Source organism: Emydura macquarii, unplaced genomic scaffold (assembly GCF_026122565.2).
Source record: "Emydura macquarii macquarii isolate MOO-44397 ecotype Brisbane River unplaced genomic scaffold, CSIRO-AGI_Emac_v2 contig_2825, whole genome shotgun sequence".
Lineage (NCBI taxonomy): Eukaryota > Metazoa > Chordata > Testudines > Chelidae > Emydura > Emydura macquarii.
The window spans coordinates 1,050,163-1,063,366 of record NW_027132962.1 but is presented as its reverse complement, the minus strand read 5'-3'; the positions used below and the strand labels follow the sequence as shown (position 1 = coordinate 1,063,366).

At 38.2% G+C, this 13,204-nt stretch overlaps 1 protein-coding gene across 2 annotated transcripts in view; it reads right to left on the bottom strand.

The window, feature by feature from the left end:
* Window positions 1-13,204, bottom strand: part of PIGN (phosphatidylinositol glycan anchor biosynthesis class N) — a 152,614-nt gene that overhangs the window by 40,896 nt on the left and 98,514 nt on the right. For both annotated transcript variants that reach the window (XM_067567929.1, XM_067567930.1), the window contains exons 15-21: window positions 13,031-13,170; window positions 12,390-12,489; window positions 12,182-12,274; window positions 10,638-10,729; window positions 8,095-8,206; window positions 3,870-3,978; window positions 362-464 (exon numbers count right to left, since the gene is read on the bottom strand). In XM_067567929.1, the coding sequence (XP_067424030.1) occupies window positions 362-464; window positions 3,870-3,978; window positions 8,095-8,206; window positions 10,638-10,729; window positions 12,182-12,274; window positions 12,390-12,489; window positions 13,031-13,170 (749 nt within the window). The remainder of the gene's footprint in view (window positions 1-361; window positions 465-3,869; window positions 3,979-8,094; window positions 8,207-10,637; window positions 10,730-12,181; window positions 12,275-12,389; window positions 12,490-13,030; window positions 13,171-13,204) is intronic.

Genomic DNA, 13,204 nt, shown 5'->3' with positions numbered 1-13,204 from the left:
TTCCCCATTGTTGTTCCTTTACCCTTAGATGTATATATATACCTCCTATCTGATTTCTATTCCTTACAACTGACGAAGTGGTTTACAGCCCATGAAGCTTATGCCTGCAGAAATTAAATTTGTTAGTCTTTAAAGTGCTATAAGACTCTCGTTGTTTTTGCTGTATACAGACTAATGCGGCTACACCTCTGGGACATTTTATGTAGTTCATTAAGAAGGTAAACTGCAGATTGTTACTAGGGAGCAAACTTTCCATCTTTATTAGAACATTCACAGATTTAGTAAATTTTTCACATTTAATGATTTAAATGTTTTATTTTAATATACAGGACAATATGCACTGTAATTAAAAAGGAAGTACCCTGTGCTGAGGAGCAGGTAGTTTGACATCAAAGACAGAAGTATGCTAAGCAGTCGCTGGAAGAAAAACGTGGGACTCAATAATGGCACAAACAAGGATGAGGCTGTAAACAGAGAACCATATGTCATTACCACAAGAATAAGAGTTGTATTATCTTAATTACACTAAAAAGATAAAATGTCACACCTTTGCAAATATTATGTATGGAGATTCAGCCCAGGTTATATTTGCCCTGATCAATTTTCTGGAGTTACGTTTGCTAAACAGTTTAAGTAATTTTTCACTTAAATTATTTAGTTTTTCTTAACATTTACTAAAATAACTCTGTATTTGCTATTATATTAATTGTTGAAGAATGCTGTCAAATTTTGGAAGTGCTATTGAAAACATTTTATATATGTAAATAATATCAATTTACTAATTTTTAGTCTTGAATGAGCAAAAATAGGAATACTTAAAGAAACTACTGGTGGCACACGGGAAATTGTAAAGAACAAGCCTTTCCATTTTGGAACCTGAGTTACTATCAAAATTTTTTCACTAGTGAAACAAGTGAATTTCCTCAACCAAGTGTCGAGTCCTTTTCAAGAAAACTTTGGCTTTGCATCATAACTTGTGGCGTTCTATACTTACAGCAGGCCTTGAACAGGGACGAAGAGCAGGGGCACTGCAGGTCATGACTGGCAATAAGGAAGTAAGCATGGTACCTGCCCTCATTTTATCCATCTCATGTGATTGCTCTTATAACATTAGGAGAGATTCCCTTCCCTACCAATGATTGCTTGGCAGACTATGTTTTTTTATCACATATCTGCAAGCATGAATCATTGATGGTGTGACAATGAGGGTCCAGACACCCAAGGGGGAGAACAGAAAATTTAAACAGTCAAAATAAGTAGTTACACCAACTGGCTGAGTACTGTGTTATTGTACTATAAAAATATATTGAGTAAGGTCTTTTATGAAAAGCGTGTAATGCACTGAACTTAAGATTCATTATGAGATATGTATACAGGTTATGGTTATGAATGTATACGAATATATAGAAAATTGTAATGGTAACTGTGGTGCAATTTCAGCAACACATCACAACATGGCCACGAAGAGCTACCTCCCCAACCAGAAGAGACTGGATTCAAGCGCCTAACCATTGTCCAGCCAAGGAAAAAAACAATGAGAACCATCAAAACAAACAGGAATAGCTTGTAACTCAAGGCCCATCTACACTTACAATGCTACAGCAGCACACCTGCCCTGCTGTAGCGCTTCAGTATGCTGACAGTAGGATGCCTCCCAATGGTGTACATAATATACCTCCCTGAGAGGCAATAGCTAGGTCAATGAAAGAATTCTTCCATCAGCCTAGGATTGCCTAGACGGGGACTTAGATCATTTTAACTCACTGCTCAGGGATGTGGATTTTTCACAATACTATGGTTCTGCTAAAATATTCAACACATCTCTGATACAGGCTATGGAAGCATTTTTGTACAATGAGCTTTCTTTTTGTCATATAGCCACCACTCCTCAAACATCACCCTCTAGACACCAGAGCAGAGGCAATTTCCAGCATGTTTTTCCTTGTAATTCTAAACATCTCCCCTCCTCTCCCCAGTTCACTTCCAATTTAAAAATATTTTCTCGCACTTGCTGCTGTGGGTAAAATTCACACACAAAAGGGAAAACTAATGAACACTCCAGTCTTGCACTAAAATTGGCGCAGGTGGACTCCAATGGTTTTCTACATTGATAGGGATCTGCTCACATAAAATTCACTGCAAAATCAGGGCCTAACTTATTATACAAGAAAAATAGAAAAAAGGATGATAGTACAGTAAAATATGCAAAAGAAAACCCAAAAGAAAGAGGAAAACTTGTTTCCCTAATAACATTCAGTTGTACTAATCTTAGGTGTTACTGTAGCACAGTGGTTCCCAACCTTTTTGGCTCGAGGGCCACAGGTATCATTTTTACAAACCTGAAGGACCACCAGTCTCTGCCAGTGCCCCCGTTCCCATTCCCCCCAGCCAGACGGAAGGAGTCCTCGCTGATCTCCCATCCCCCTGGCTGCAGCAGGGAAACCGCACGCATCCTGTAGCCCCGTGTGCTCCACCTGGGTCCCTAGGCAGTGACTCCCTTCTACAGACAGGGGGACGGGAGATCAGTGCTCCTCTTCCTCTGGCTCCAGCAGGGACACCCGAGTCTATGGACCCAGGTAGAGCACTTTGACGTGCTCCCTGGTACAGCCAGGGGGAGGGGAGCGCTGATCTCCCGTCCCCTTGGCTGCAGCAAGGAGCCTACATGTGGTCTTGTAGCCCTGGGTTCTTAGGAAGCAGCTTCCTTCTGCAGCCAGCGGGAAGGGAGTGGCAGGCTACTTTGAACGACCCTGTGGGCCACGGGTTGGGAACCACTGCTGTAGCACTATTAGGTACAAAATGCTCAGACAGAAGCAAGATTGTTAACATTGACAGTGTCTCTTTAAGATATAGCAATTCCACCAATATAAAAATGCACACAGCATATAAACCATCGACTAACCAGATAACAAAGGTCAATATACTAGTAATAAACAGAGGTTACATTTTTGGTTTTGAGTTTAGCAGAAAATTGCTATCAAGCCTTAAATGGGATACGTTTACTTCTGAAACAAATCTCTACATTCCTAAATTACTATAGTCATGGATAATTTTTGAGTCAACCTCTACCAGAACATGTATAAATGCCTAAAATCTACTGGGAGATTACTATAGAGATTACTTTTATTACAGAAAGACTGATGGTTTCATGTTACTGTATTTCACAGTATGAATGATAAGTACAACTGCTTAGGTTAATCATAAATTCTTAATGTTAGGATCACATGAAAATTCACAGACTTGTATGTTGTTTGCTCCTTTAATAATGATAGAAAGCCTTTAACAGATGTATAACATATATTAATAATCAGAACACAAATATTTTTGAGGCAGTTCTGAATAGCATACCTTAACATACGCTCACGCATGCACCCAATTTTCTTTGCTGTTACGTTTCAGTAAAAACTGAAACCACAATGGATGGAAATAATTTTCCTGAAACGAGGTTGCCTCACTTTGCTTTGTTTCCTGTTTTGCATGTATAATGTCTTAGATTTATTTATTTATTTTTTTTTTAACTTGTGGTCAGGGAAAAACAATCAGTGTAATTAAGTTTTTCACATTTCATTATGAACTTAAACATGGGCCATTTTGTAGAAAATGTTATTGTTACATATTTCCCAGGGAAAACTGATCCATTTTTAAAATAAAAACAGGCCTAGATTTTGACCAAGGACTGCTTTTGCAGGATGAACAGAGCTACATACATTTAAAGTATGATGTTGTCAAAATTAGGTATGAAATAAAATTTAGAAAAGTGTACAAAATTACATGAAAAAAGAAAGTTTTAATGCAAAGATCAGGGAAAAAAATCTCTTCTCCTTTTCCTGAAAGTTATCTGTAAACTGGATCTGGATAGAAGGTCTCCTTACCTAGTGTTGTCCAACTAATAATTTGATTAATTACAGGCAGTCCCTGCTTATGATGAAGACTGCTGTGGGTACTGTTCACAACGTATGTTGAAAGTGCAATGCTCAGCATCTAAAAGGGGGGGAAAAATCAGACTAATAAAAACAGACAGTTAATCGGGTGGGTTCTCCTAAACTAAATGAAGAATATGTAAACTGTTGCTTCATACTTGCATAACTGTCTCACTCAGATCAAACTGAATCATTGTAAGAGAAGGGAGGAGGGAACGTATGAGAGAAAGATAGATTTAAATCTATCAAATATAAAAATAAAGATTTATAACAGTAGTGGTACCTTTTGTGTTCTTATCTTACAGTGGATCATCAAGCAAGAGTATTTAGCACATTGTTTTATACTCAGTTCTAATAAGTCCCAAACGTTTGTCCTTACCTGTGCCCTGTAAGTCTTGGACTTTCATTATAGTTACAAGAAAAATGGCTCAACCTTTCTCTTGCATTCAAAGTCCACCAAGTCAGCATTTTCCCCCTCTGACATTTAGTTGTACTTGGGTTTATTTATAAAAGTATAAAAATGTTGGGGGGGGGGGAGGGGAAGAGGAGGAAGTGGGGGGAGGAAGCCCTGCAGTACTGAATGTGGGAATCATTTTTAATCCATTCTCCCCCCTCCCCCTTTAAAATAAGCAGCACCAGCAAAAATCAGGAAGAATGAAAATGGAGAAGGAACTACTAGGTTACAAGAGGTTAATTTCTTGACTTGGTTATCCTTTAAAGGTTGGTGTCCTTTGATTTGCTGTCAGATAGCTATAAAATAACATAAGAAAATTCCACTATGACATAATTAAAGGTGGCTGTGTTACTCTGGGGCAAGCCAACAATGAATTAAAGAAGTCATTCCAGTCAGACTTTCAATTATTATTATTATATAAATAGCAATATTGTGGCAGTGTTAAAAGGCAAAATCAGGTTCAGCAACACAGCGCTAGGCACTTTACAAACAATATGAAATTTAAATGATATTGAGACAGGTGGAAGAGAGCTGCTAATTATTAGGCCACAGTAATTGCTTATTGTTCCCTGTCTTATGTATTCTTTGAGTATCTGCCATTCACACGCTATACACAGTGACATCTAGTGGTAATTGCAAAAATTACATGCTTCATAATAAGTTTTTATGGCCTGATTTTCACAAGTGCAGAACATCTGCAGGACCTATTTACTTCCATCATTTCTAAAAATCAGGCCCTAAGAGTATACAAGAGATATTTTTAGCCAGTACAGATGTATGCAGAAATAAGTGGTAAACCTCAAAAAGCTCAGAGGATCAGGTCAGTCAAGCATCCGTATGTAGGAAAACATTTGCAGAATTTAGAGCAGCCTGATAACCCTTTAACATTATTCTTCTTCAGCTTGGAAAATAATCTGGTGCCCTAGGTCTCTGGTTGCCTTTCAGATATGTCCTACCCACTGGTGAACTCAAATCACACTCCTAGGGGATATTCCCCATAGAGTACACTTCACATTTCTGTGCTGACCTGGGCAAGTTAGTAAACCTGCCAAAATGGAGTCTTCAAAAAAAGTGGTGTCAATGCCATCTTCTGGGAATGCCTAATTCTGGAGACATAAAAATGTTCAGGCTAGTTGCAGCTTTCATTAAAAAAGATTTCTAGTGCATGTGAAGACAACTTTGAAAATGTAAAGCAAGAGCTAGCGTTGTAAAGCTTGTCTGTGATTTTTTCTAAAGCTCACAGGTTATTCATGATCCCAGCTCCTACAGTTGCCCAGGGCTGGCCTTTGGGGTCTGTAAAAAACAAAGCCCCAGGTCTCAGCTTCTGAGAGGACACCAGACCAATTCAGGGTGATAGAGGGTGGTACCTGAGCTACTTGTGTCGGTGCTACCTCCCCATCAGTAACTGAGGCAGTTCGTCTGCTAAGCAACCAACATGATCTATAGCCACCAGGTAAGAGAATGGTATGAAAGATAGCATGGTCTAGTGGACTAACCCTAAAACTGGTAGCCAAGAACTCCTATGTTCCAATCCCAGCATTGACAATCACTTCTATTGTGGCCATAATCAAGTCACAGTCTTCCTTAATTTCCACACCTGTAAAATGAGATGAATAATTTACTTGTTTCACAGGGAACGTGACACCTTCACATCACATGAATTTCGGGTCTCTTAAGAGCCATAACTGAGCCCAATATTAGTAACAAATTGACAAAATAGCTTCCTGTACTACACTGGCTTCTGTATACAAAACTGTTGTGACATCACTGTGATTAACTTAAACTAATGTGCACTCCAGTGAGACAATTTTAAAAGATTCAGTAAACACTGTGTAGCTGGCAAACTATAAGTAACCCACATTGTTCCCATTCCTGAAGTCTTATGATTATTGACTTTTTAAACCCCAAACCATATTTAAAAAGACAATACCCTACTCTTTATATTGAACAAAGTGCAACTAAAAATGCAATTTCTGATCTAACACCATCAAAAGCAAACCTTTGTTTGCAATTTTTATCTTCATAGACTACAGGGGAGTAATTAGTACTTTGTAGCTCAAATAAACATGGTGTCAAACCAGAGAATTAGGTCTAAAACTGAAGTCAATATGTGAACTGGGCTCAGGAGTGGAACAAAGAATCTATCTTAGAATTATCCTGCTGCCAAAGGAGAAGGAGTGGGTTGGCGGCAAGGATGCTGCTGGAGATGAGATTCATGCTGTCACTACTCTGCCTACTCTGAGCTCCTGCCCGATTGCAGAAAATGCTGATCGCAATCTCCCCCAGGAACCTATTGCCATAGGCAGCAGCAAGTGTCCACATGGATCTTTCCTGCTGATGTAGAGAAATCGGCCATCAAGACCTATCTGCCACCCCACCCCAAAGATCCTAGCTGACAAAAGGTCAAGCAGTTCACCAGCAGACATATTATCCCTCAAAAATCCATGCTGTTTGCAGGCATGGAAGACTCCGAGTGCGTAGACTCACAGCACCTCAATAATCTAAATGGTAAGGGAAAAACTACTTTTTTTGTGCCACAAGACAAAGCCAGACTGCAGGGTCTTGTATCAGATCATCAGAGTGTCAACCTAAACAGGGAAAGGGAAGTGCTCACAGCAGCAGCATCTACAGTAAACAGTGGACTAAGAATATGGGATGTACTTGGAATGGGAAAAAGGTAGGAAGATATTTGAATTTCCCGTCCCCCTCCTTAACAAAGAAGACTGATCTCCTAAGATTTCTTCAGTCTGGGCGCTCCCTATCCAAATGCCACCAGAACATCCAAACAGTAGCTATTCATGAATGTATACAAGAATCATGAAGTTCCATAACTCATCCACTAAGGCTGGGAAATTCACTCACCTCTTTTCATGGCATTGAGCCAAAGAGACACGTACACACACATATATTAAAGAGGTATTTTAGGCACATGGTTTTTTTGGTGTTTTTTAATCCCTACTGTTCAGTCTTCAAGCTTAACTCCTGGATGTACTGAATACATTGTTTAGGCGAGTAAGAAATTTCAACAACTTTAATTCATTGATAAGGCTTATAAAGAATTACTATTAGAACCTAAGTCTGGGGGTAAGGTGGGGGACAAAATGCTGTAATAGGTTTAAAAATGAAGACAAAAGATGTTTAAAATTTCAAAATCCTTCCTGTAATTTATAATTCACATGTACTGTGAAAGAAATACTCACCAGTTTTAGGAAGCCATAGGAAATTCTCAACTTTGTCATGATAAAAGAACTGGATTTAACCAGCAGAAAAGAACTAAATTACAGATTCATGTTATTCTTCAAGTTCAACCCAGAAATGAAAAAGATAAGCACTTAGGACCATATTGTGTCTTTGATCAGTGAATGCAGTTTCCACAAAGTCACAGGAAGTTACACATGTGGATTGATAGTAAGATATTAATCTTGAAAAGGAAGGCATATCTAAACATATGCAGGTTTGTGTACGTATACACGTGTCTATACATATGCATCAATACACACAAACAGAGAATAAGTATCTGATACTGCAAATATTACCCCACTTAAAAGTGCTTAAGTATAAGCATAAGTATAGTCTCATTGAAAAAGTTGTCAACTGGATAACTCCTGATAACAAACAATACCTCTTGATTGAGTTTGCAGGACTGGGTCCTTTGACAGTACATACAAATACACACAAAAACTATTCTGCAATGTTTAAATTTACTGAAACTTAGCAACTGACCTGAAAAAGGTGTATTGCCAGATCTTTCTTAGGCAGATATTTATTTTTTATTTTACAAAGAAATGCCAGGGAGGAGGAAGAGATCAGGAGACTCAAGAAACCTGCTGCCGTTCTGTTAAACAAACAAACAAACAATTATTAAAAAGTTCCTCTTTATGAAATTCTCATAGGAATGGATTTTCCCATAGAATTTTTCTCACAGGAATGAAACTTGTCATGTTACAAAATTACAGCTAGAAACATTCAGAAAGCATCTACAATCCATCTTTGGGAAACCAAAATCCAGAGCCAAGGGGTTAAAATGAATGATGTGACAGATGTTTTTTGAAGGCTTGTCATCTATAAACATTCACTGTGGCCTTCTTTTTTCTCTACTGTAATTTCTTAGGTCTTTGTTTTGTTTATGTATCTTGTTCACCATGTTAACATAACACCAATCATTCTTCACTTTCTTTAAATTACTTTCTTTTCAAGTCTATGAGTTAATCTACAAAGATCTGTGTTTTAAAGTAATTTGTTTCAAGGTTTTTTGGTCACATTAAAAAACTGAGTTTAAATGACAATATATATTAGTAGTAGTACAACAGTATGGTTCTGATAGAAAGGATGTCACTACTCATAGGATAATTTCTTTTTTCTTAAAAGATGGTTTCAAGTCACTTGAATAGAATCAAAGGTTTTTTTTTTTTTATTCTACTGTTATAAAAATGAATTAAAATTAAAAGAACCTGACTGATAACAGTGGCAACTGAAGTTCACTGCCTGTTACCCTCATTTCTGTGTTGGCCACTCTGGTAGTGCCCTGTGAGGGCGAGGTGGGGTGGGACGGGACCTGGCCCATCTTCTACTTTATGTCTCAGCCCAAGGGTCCTATGAATAACAGCTATGCGCTGCTGACAGTGCTTGGAGCTGCAATTCTTTCTCTTGGGTGACTTCCCCCTCTGTCCCTTCAGCTTCTGGGGTTCCCTACTCCTTCTCTTCCTGGTCCGGGTCTCTCCCAAGCCTCCTGCCTGGGGGAACCTCTCGTCTTGTTTTCCTTTTTTTGGCAGGGTCCTTTTCCCTCAGGTCTCTGTACCGTTGAGCTAGGGGGTTGGGAAGGAAACCTTCCTCCCAACATTTCCTTTCACCTGGTTGTCTGTCACAGCGCTCCTCCAACACTCCCACCAGCTGTCCTCACTCCCACACTCTGCCTGGCTGGAGCAGAGGTTTTCATCAGGTCCCTAGCAGGGCCTTAACTGGCTTCAGGTGCTCTAACCTATAGTAACCTCCCCTCAGTCCATAGGGAACAAGGCTCTGATCATTCTGGGGCTTACATACCTCCCTTCTATCACTTTCCGGCTGCACTCTGACCCTGCTATATCACAATACGTATGCAGCAAAAAGATGTTAATAAGGCAAGAAAAATACTTTTAGGTATGCCAACGCCAAAAGATGAGTGGGCAGGCAGTAGATGGGGATGCATTGGGTCGAAAATCTGTTAGGATGGACTAAAACTGAATGGGCAGTGTTGGAATTATGTCTGGACAAACACCAATAACTTTGAAAATATCTGGGATCATAGCTCTTCCCCCACACCCCAAACATCATGCTGAATATTCAGATATCATAGCTCTAATGGCATCTCTTACTCAAGCAAAGTGACACCATGCTAAAATGACTCCACTAGGCAAAATATGTCGAGCAGGGAAAAAAGTGTTGTGTCAAGTTCAAATCAAGCATTTTCTTTCGCTGCATTAAGTTCTACACTACATCTAACTAAACCATTTGAGCACAGTATGTGGGCCAAATTAGTGGGACTGGCAAATAGACATGAGAGAGAATGGTGAGAAGAGATGCCTGCAACATGAAGTGGTAGCTGGCAATGAAAATGGAATGGATGATGGAGATGATAGAGATGCACAAAAAAAGCTTGACAATGGCAGAGAAATAGAAGAGACCAATGAAAGAAGAAATGGAAACACAGAACATGGGAAGGCGAAGCCAAAGGTGAAATTAAGGAGGACAGGAAACGGGAAAACAACAAAGAAAAGGTAGATACATAGAAGAGAAAAAAATACATCCTCATTAGTTACAGACTCTTATTCAATGACAAATTATTTAAAATTAGATAAAGGATTTCAAAAAGATATTGTCAAAGCAAATCACTTTTGGATAAATGCACTCTTTCAGGTTTTTCAATGCTATTTACCATGTTTGCACGCAAATGAATATACTCTTTAACTGAATTAATTCTCCTATATTTTCACATACTATTTGCATTTTTTTAAGTGAGCAAAGCTTTTCTTCACATGAAATTACAGAACACTGTGCTAAGCAAATGGATGTAGCTTTCTTTAAAATAATGTAGGAAAATTAAAAGTCTACTTTCATTCACATTAATGAATAACTGAGATCTCTATAATCACATTGTTTAAATTTTGAATTTCAATAGCTGTCTCAGCTCATTTTCAATAATACAGTTCCTCACATATGACAAAACTCAGCCTAAATTTGTGAATATTTAATGGAAAAATAAAGAACTTTAGTCAACAAAATTTTCTTACACCAGAGAAATATTTGGCTCTCTTCCTACAACAGGCATCAAGGGAAACATTGCCAAGAGCAAACATAAAAGAGTCCAGCTCAGTGTTGTTACCTAAAACAAAAAAACAAACAGCAGCATGTTTGGATGTCTTGCCTGCAGACAAAATTGACTGAACAGAGAAAACATTTCAGTATCTGCTATACTGCTCTAGTAGTATATGCAGCCATTGGAATCACCATCAGAATAAATGATTGCATGCATCATGGATAGGACAAACTGAAAAAAATTGACAGGGCCATTTATACTACAGCACTTTGAACCTGATTCAGGGAGGCATTTAAACAACTGCTCAAATCTTGTTGAAGTCAATGGGAATTAAAGTTAAGAGTGTGTTTAAGTGCTTTCCTGAATTGGGGCCTTTGAGCACATCTTGTTAGTCAGAAAATGGGGTTGGAACCTGATCAATAACTTTATGGAAATGAGTGAAATGCAAGATGAGGTCCCAATAAAAGTAATGTTATCACAGATATGCTACACTATAACTACTCAGAAGAACCAGTGACTATTGTCTTAAATACAATAAAAAATAATTAACAGTCAAACAGGAAGCTGCCACCTGGACAGTTTTTTAATGCAGAACAAGACTGAGGACTCTCTCTCATTCGAATACAAGAGAAAACAAGGATTTTCCGAGTTGTGATAATATATTTTAAACATTAAAATTTGCTGTGTTTTTTGGATTAAAAAGGTTTCTGAATAAATGAACAGTGATGGCTGACATTGAAAGCTGCAGCTTTCCCATGCAGTCAAGTGGGAACTGTGCCACCTAACTCCCGCTCTACAGCAACAAACTACAGTTTTTGCTGGGAAGTAGTAGTATAATCGCAGCTTCAGATGTGAGACAAGGCACACCATTTGGTTACAGAGATAGTGAAATAGCGACAGATGATTATAGTAGCTATTTTAAAAAACGAATTTTCAATAAATATTTGTATTTAGTAAATAGCTACATGCCTACAGTATTATGACTAATCATTGTAAGCTTCCTTTAAAGACCTCAGTGTTTATAAAGCTGTTATATTTTAGTAAAATAGCTGCATATGTTTCATGTCTATTTACGTGGGATTTTAACCCCAGCACTTTTAATTATTATATCACAAAATGCATCAACTGAAAATTGGTAACACGGAAGCTAGCCTGAAAACAGGATGGCAGCATGATACAGCTAACTGGGATACTAGACTTCAGGAGAAATCTTGGGTTTCTCAACCAATTTGTTGGCCCACGATAGTGACCACCAAAAGCAGACACACTACAGCCAAGATCAGCTTTCAGTCAAGTGTCATGGCAGTGCTGCTCGGTCAGTACCCTTACTGTTTGGCCTGTGAAGCTGTAACATCAAGAGATAAAGGAAATGTTGCATTATATTATCTTGCTTGTAAGCCATTATACTGATAACAGTAAGTGCATTACAGGAATAAGAATTAGGAGACCACAGTCCAAAAGAAAAGACCAACCTTTATTAAAAGGTAACCAATGCCTTCTGGCAATGCATTACAGTACCTTTGCTTGAGCCCACAGTCGTGCAATCAATGGCCAGCCAGCAAAGGCAATAAGACCGAGAGTAAGTGTAGAGCGGAAGAAAAAGCTGAAAACCTAGTAAAAATGTCAACAAGAAAATAAAAAACAAACTTTAATAAAAGCGACATTTCCTCAAGATAAAAAGCCAGCAATGAAGTCCTTTATTAATACGTAATAATAAAGTACTTACTAATATTTCAATTCCCAGAGCACCAACTATTAAGAATCCAATAGACTGAACCAGAGGAAATGCCAAGAGCAATGCCATAAGGTCTTGAATAACTCTGAATCTGTTTAGGAAGATTGTACAGGATAATCACTACCTTTAGTTAAAACAAATTAGACAGGATCACTGCCATATATTAGGTGGTTAAAGAGTGTAAGTGCTAAGAATCAACCCTCATTTTTTTCACTTTACAACCATCAGAATTACCCTCATGTGTATGGAATGCTGAGTTTACAAATATTTACATTTACATTATGTTCAGCAGCCACTGAAACCGATTAAAAATTCAAAAGCTTTGACAAAAAATATGCCTGGTTTATTCATGTCTAATTAAATAGGTCATTACTAAAGGCCAACAGAAGCTTGTCCATTTTTCTCTAAATAATACAAATAGGTACCTGATGTCGGCAAAACAGCCAGTATGTCAGGCAAGTAATGGCAACTGCAAACTTACAAATATTTCCATTATTGAGAGCATTTTTTCAGCACAGGCCAGAACCATCAACCATTTTGCAGAATTAGAGCCTGATAAAGGGAGAGGTGGGGGAGGTGTGGCCAGAAGAGAAGTAAGATGGGTTTATGAAACAGCTTTATTCTTTACTTACTCTTTCGCAACTGCATACCATACTGGTACTGGTAACAGACAATATATGTAATATGTCCAAGGACAGGTTTGAATCAGCAGGAAAAAAGCTATTAATATTCCAAAAGCTGCAAAACCATACAAGAGTAGTACAGAAGATGCCTGAAATGCAAATAATTATATAAACATTCCTGAA